Below are 6,419 nucleotides of genomic sequence, written 5' to 3'. Positions count from 1 at the left end.
GGCTACTAAGCCCATTTACCAGTTTGATTATCCATTTTCCTCTCGATGGAGTCTGGTTTTATAAACAACACTGTAACCCCTGCTACACCCCCAACACTGCTATCTGAGGTGGAGGTCTGCCGTTCTCCAGGCTCACATCCGTGAAGTGGGGGCTCTGTAGCCATCTGTTTCACCCCCTTTCAGTCATATGCACTTTGGTTTCTGGGTCCCAGTGAGGTCCCAGAGTTCCCTGGGTATCAACTGGGCCTCAAGGGATGGGGGAGGGTGGACTTCTGGGAAAGCCAAGCCCTGGACAAGGAAGCCAGATCTCTAAAGGTGGTGGCGGTGGGAGAGTATGGGCGATTTTCCCCAAGAGTGTCTTTGGCCTCCTGTCCCTGCCTCTGTTCTATGATTAACCAAAGACTTCCTCACTGTGCCCCTCCTTCTGTCACTTGAAGGCCTGAGTCATTATTTTAATTCTCCCCGAGGACGCTAAGTATCCTTCAGTGCTGTACTGCTCAGCAATTCACGCCTCCTTCAATACGCTGCTCAATGATGGCTTTTGGAATTATGCTCCTCTTAGGTGGTAAGTGGGGCCTCAGAGCTGGAAGAGGTCTGGGCGGGGGCGTCTCTGTCTGATAGGGCATTCTGGGGCTGGTGGTCAACTCATATAGCTCTGTGGAGGAGGTGAGGCAAGGGAGTGCCTTAGTGTCTAGATTCTGGTGTGGAAAGAGGAATGGCCTGGAATCAGGGGAGGGTCATAACCTGAGCAAAGATGAGATAAGATGGACTCATAGGCTAAGTTTGGGTGGAGAATAAGCTACTTCTCCACATTCCCCAAGGCTTCCCCCCCACCTTCTGTCAGGCCCCTGGTGTGTGTGTGTGTGTGTGTGTGTGTGTGTGTGTGGTGGTATGGTTGACAGGAGTCAGCCTCAGAGCCCCAGCGGGGAAGGCCATAGAAGTCACTAGGGAGGGGAAACTTTGGATATCTCATCCTTGGTCCTTGGTTTTGATTTCAGGTAGGTTGTTCCACGACTGCCAAGAGAATAGTCCAGAAATTGAACCTGTAACAGGATCACATTTCTGTGTCATTTGAAATCATTTGTGTGTCAGTCAAAAATCAGATTCCACACAAAAATCCAGACTTTCAGCTTCTCTTGAGAAATGGGAAGGTCTGGAGCTCTGGATTCTAGACCCTGGTAATGCTTACCTCCTTTAAAAGGGCCACATGCTCTAAGTGCCCATAATTCCCTGGTACTCACACCACCCACTTCACTCACTGATGTCACCCTCTTGGCCTCTGAGACATTTCAGTCTGAGACTTTTGGCATCATCCTACTTGTCTGGTCATAGGTTCTTTTTTCAGACTCAGAAATAGAATCATCCTTTGAGGAGATTTGGGATGTGAAGCTCCCTTGCATGTGGCCATGGTAGGATTATGGCACCTTCAACATCTGGCCTTTTCCCAGAACCCCAAGATTCAGTTGTTTGGACCTTGCCTGTCACATCCTGGCCTAATGCTTTATATTCTTAGAGCTTCCCTACTTTGGGGTTGGAGTTGACTCCTCAATCCAGAGACAGCTGGGAATTCTAGTAGAAATGGAGAAGAAACCTGCTGTCTAGGAGTGAGAGTTGTGGGAAAAGCCCTTGAAATGTAGGGGGCCTTCCACTGAGGTTTTTGAGCTTAGTCACCAGAGAGGAGAATGTGAAGGATCAGGAGAGTGGGTTGGAATCCTGGCTATACCAGGGACTTCCTGTGCAGTTCTGGGTCAGCCAACAAATAGTAATTAGTCACCTGTTAAGGGCCAGGCACTGCCTCAGGCACCAACACAAGATGGCTGCAGTCCTTGTTGTCTTAGAGCCTAGCACCAAGGAAGGGGGTCATGGGAAACACATAAGAATAAATAATTAATCAAAAAATACTAAGTCTGTTTCCCCATCTGGACCTTAGGGTGGACCATGATGTAATTGTTAATGGTGTCCCTTTCATTCTCAGAAGGTCTCAGTTTAGGAAATGAATTGTATTATCATAAGGGACATTCTTGAGCTAACATACCATGAGGTGACAGGCTCAATTTCAGGTTGTACATGTCCTTTGAAATATCCTTGAGGGGCATTTCTCTGGATTGTTGCCCTTTGTTTTGTGGTTTGATTATTGTTGAGGAAGGGAGAGACAGGAGCCACACAGATGGCAAATCAGGAAACAAAAACAACACCCTTCTCCTGGGAAGATGAGCTGGACTGGGGTGGGCATCAAGATCCCAAAAGTCAGGTATCCAGAGGAGATGAGGCTTCTCTGACTGTTCCTCCCACCCTCACTTCCCTCTCCATATTCCTCAGTCATTGCTTCTTATTATGGGTTCAACTTGGATGTGGAGGAGCCCATGGTCTTTCAAGAGGATGGCGTTAGCTTTGGACAGAGTGTGGCCCAGTTTGGCAGATCGAGGTAAGCCCTGCCCACTCTCCCCACCCTCACCCCTTCAGCCTTCAGGCCTTCAGGCAAATGGATGAACATGGGTTAGGAGGTATCTGGAGGAAGGGCAGCATGGGCAAAGTCTGACACCACTGACACCACTACTACCAACTATTCACGGTCCCAGGAAGGGCCACAAACTCTGAACAAGACACTCTTTCAGGAGGCAGATCTTGAATCTCCTCCAGACAGGTCTCGCTTTGTGGCATGTGACCAGTGTAAGTGACCAGTACAGTTACCCTTGCACTTGTAATAATGTTTTGCAGTCTTCTTCTTGAAATTATTAAGAATTGATCTTAGCATTTGTGTGTGGTCATTAAGATTGATGGGGAAGTGGAGATGTGCTGGAGGCTTGGAGCTTTGGCTCACATGCAGTCTAGCCTTCTGTGGAGTGGTTCTTAGCTTCCTGCTTCCCCACACCTATCCAGTGACCCCTGCTGCCCTCAGCCCCTGGTATGAGTTAGGCAAGGTCAAGGTTGGCTGTGCACAGTTTGCCCAGTCTGTGGGGTTTGCACTGGCCCTGGGAAAATCCCTGTGCCTTGGGGAATTCAACACTAAATAGCAAACAGGTAAAGACAGGACAGGTAAAGAGGAGGTCCATGGGGAGGAAAAAAAAAAGGGGAAAAAAACTTTTTTTCTCCCAGAACAAAAGGCCCACATTTTTATTTCACACTGGGACTGTCAATTATGTACCTCACCCTGCTTCCAGAAACTCACATTCTCAGGTCCCAGCAGCAGGGACCCAAGTTGTTAAAGTCCCAATGTGATGCAAGTATAACGGAAATCTGGAGGCATAAGAAGGAAGAGATCTGGGGCGCCTGGGTGGCGCAGTCGGTTAAGCGTCCGACTTCAGCCAGGTCACGATCTCGCGGTCCCTGAGTTCGAGCCCCGCATCAGGCTCTGGGCTGATGGCTCAGAGCCTGGAGCCTGTTTCCGATTCTGTGTCTCCCTCTCTCTCTGCTCCTCCCCCGTTCATGCTCTGTCTCTCTCTCTGTCCCAAAAATAAATAAACGTTGAAAAAAAAATTAAAAAAAAAAAAAAAAAGAAGGAAGAGATCAAACCCAGGAGGGAATTCTAGGAAGGCTTCACAGAGGAGGTCAAGTTGGCAATGAGCCTGAGAATACAAGAAGATTTAATTGGCCAAGAAGTAGCATATTGAGGTCACTGAGTTCTAAAAGCACATCCATCCCCCTTCCTCACCCAGCTGGCAGGCTGGGGCATGGAAGAAAATGCCAGATGTCAGAGTTATGGGTGTTTTTTTTTTTTTGGTTTGTTTGTTTATTTTGAAATATACAGGGCAAAAACTGAAGTGCCCAATCTTGGAAGGTCCAACTCAATAAATTTTTCATATGTGTATACCCAGGTAGCTGCCGCCTGGATCCAGATACAGAACATCCTCAGGTCCACTCTGCTGGATTCCCTTAGGCCTTTTCTGATCACTCAAAATCCAACAAATTCAAAGATAGCCACTGTCCCACTTCCATCACCATCAGTTACACACACACACACACACACACACACACACACACACACATCTATAAACTATTGATTGACTGCTGTTCACCAGTATTTACAAAAAAGTAAATATATAGACTGGATGACATGCTGATTGCTACAAAGCTATTGTTTTTCCTGTTGTCTGTTGAAACACAACCCAAACACTGAAAAGACCAAGCCTATGAATCAGGAATAGATAGGGTAAAGGAAAACATGTAGATGAAAAGTTTGCTCATCCATTTATGCCAGCAGGTCCCAAACTGCTACATCTCTAACCATCTATTTAGGTTTTCATCAGCAAGTGTTAGACCCACAAGGATCTCAGCTTTCCATAAAGGAATAGCTTTCTAGAAGGAAGATTTAAATGTTAACCTAATGTGGTTTGCCTGGGTAATTAGTTAAAAACACACAAATATTTGTCTAGTTTTCTCATCTGAGTGGAGAGATTGTTGGCAGAGATAACATTTTTTTAAAATTAAAAAATTCTCTCCTCTCAAAAGGTTTTATAAATAAATTTTTGCACTTATATGACTGTAGATATTGATATGGAGTCTGATGCTTTTGCTTTAAGTTGTCCAACTCAAATTGCTTATGTTATATTTAAATTATCCAATTAATTACAGAATAATCTTTTTGTTTTGATACCTTATGGCTTAAAATTTTTCCATGTAGGGGTGCCTGGCTGACTCAGTCAGCTAAGCATCCGAGTTTGGCTAAGGAGATGATCTCACAGTTTGTGGCTTAGAGCCACACATTCAGCTTTGTGCTGACAGCACGGAACATGCTTGGGATTCTATCTCCCCTCCCCTCTGCCCCTCCCCAGCTCATTCATGCTCTCTCTCTTTCAAAAATAAATAACCTTTAATTTTTTTCCAGGGTACCTGTTGGATTGAGCACTGGGTGTTGTATGGAAACCAATTTGACAATAAGTTATATTTAATATAAAAAATTCTTTTTTTTCCATGTAACTTGAGGTGATCTATTTCTTGGGTGGCTCAGAATGATGGTACCCCAGAAACAAGATGCACTTACTCATGGCTGGAAAATGTTTTTCTTTTGAATATATTTATTTTTGGTTAATGTTAAAAAACAGCACTCAAACCATTTGTATATATAAATACAAATTTATTTATGTATCCTCACACATACACAAACAAAAAGTCCAGCATAGTCCTTCAGCACATGTGGGTTAAACTGAAGCTCTCCTTTTTGAATAGCCTCATGAGTGGCAAATGCCAAGAGCTTCCCTCTCAAACTCTCACTTCCTTGTTACATGGTGATACTTCCTCACCTGAAGCGCCCTGTGTTCTTACCCCTCATACAACTATATGTCATGCTTGTGCCTCCAGACTCGTGGTGGGAGCCCCCTTGGAGGTAGTGGCGGTCAACCGGACAGGACGGTTGTATGACTGTGCAGCTGCCACTGGCCTATGTCAACCTATATCACTGCACAGTGAGTGACTCCACCTGGGAATTGGGGCCCTCAATCCTCCTGTACAAGAATGTCTCTCCTTGGCCTCTAGTCCTGATTCTCCCCCCAAATGAGGGTGTGCCCATGAGTATGATCATGTGTATCTGCCCTCAGCACCACCAGAGGCCGTGAACATGTCCCTGGGCCTGTCCCTGGCAGCCTCCACCAATCGCTCCTGGCTGCTGGTGAGTTTCTCTGGGTCATAGAAGGGTCACAAGGGCAGGATCAGGGGCCAGAGGAGGCTTGGGCTGGGGGAGAAGAATATGGAGAATTCTGGGGCCCCTTTGCTCACACAGGTCTCTGCCTCTAGGCCTGCGGCCCAACCATGCACAGAGCCTGTGGGGAGAATATGTATGCAGAAGGCTTTTGCTTCCTGTTGGGCTCCCACCTGCAGACCATTCGGACAGTGCCTGCTGCCCTGCCAAGTAGGTCCCTTTAGAGACAGCATTTCTGTTTTATACACATACTGGCACAGAGGAGTGGGCAGAGCCTGAGACTATGGTCTTGGCTTCCTGTGCTCATGGCCTCTTCCCAGAGGCCTCAGTGAGCCCAAGAAGGTCTGGGAACATGGTCTGGCCTCATAAGAAGGGCAGCTTACAACAGGTTCTCTAAGCTGGTCGAGGGGAAAAGGTTCGGATGAGGTAGAAGGGAGCTTCAGAATGCTGGCAACAGGAGGCATGAGGATCTCACAGTTGCCAACAGGTGCAGAGATGCTTCTTGGGCTTTCAGAGGAAAGGTGAAAGGTGGATGGTGAAAATGTGGTGAGGATGATAGATCCAGCGATCCAAGTACGAGGCCATTCCTGATAACTCACTGATGAGTTTCTAAAGGGAGCAAACATTAGGGCCATGGAAAATGTGATGCACATTTTGTTGCTGATGTCTTCCACAGAGAGTGGTGCCAGGGACACTGAACATCATCTCTCTGAGAGTCATTCTGAATAAGTCTGTCTTCTGTGTCCTTGGGCAAGTGACCTAATTCCCTGGTTTTCATTTCCTC

General features: G+C 46.6%; 1 protein-coding gene across 1 annotated transcript in view; it reads left to right on the top strand.

Moving 5' to 3' along the window:
* The first annotated feature begins 313 nt into the window (after positions 1–313).
* LOC121025317 (integrin alpha-D-like) overlaps positions 314–6,419 on the top strand; it is an 18,184-nt gene continuing 12,078 nt past the window's right edge. Inside the window, 5 exon segments of the mRNA XM_040467862.1 lie at positions 314–565; positions 2,320–2,425; positions 5,299–5,402; positions 5,535–5,605; positions 5,731–5,845. Of these exon segments, the coding sequence (XP_040323796.1) occupies positions 532–565; positions 2,320–2,425; positions 5,299–5,402; positions 5,535–5,605; positions 5,731–5,845 (430 nt within the window). The 5' untranslated portion in view covers positions 314–531.

Source organism: Herpailurus yagouaroundi, unplaced genomic scaffold, assembly GCF_014898765.1.
Source record: "Herpailurus yagouaroundi ecotype Mexico unplaced genomic scaffold, PumYag 67602, whole genome shotgun sequence".
In the NCBI taxonomy this organism is placed as follows: Eukaryota; Metazoa; Chordata; class Mammalia; order Carnivora; family Felidae; genus Herpailurus; species Herpailurus yagouaroundi.
The sequence above is the reverse complement of the archived record's forward strand: the minus strand, read 5'-3'. Positions and strand labels throughout refer to the sequence as shown.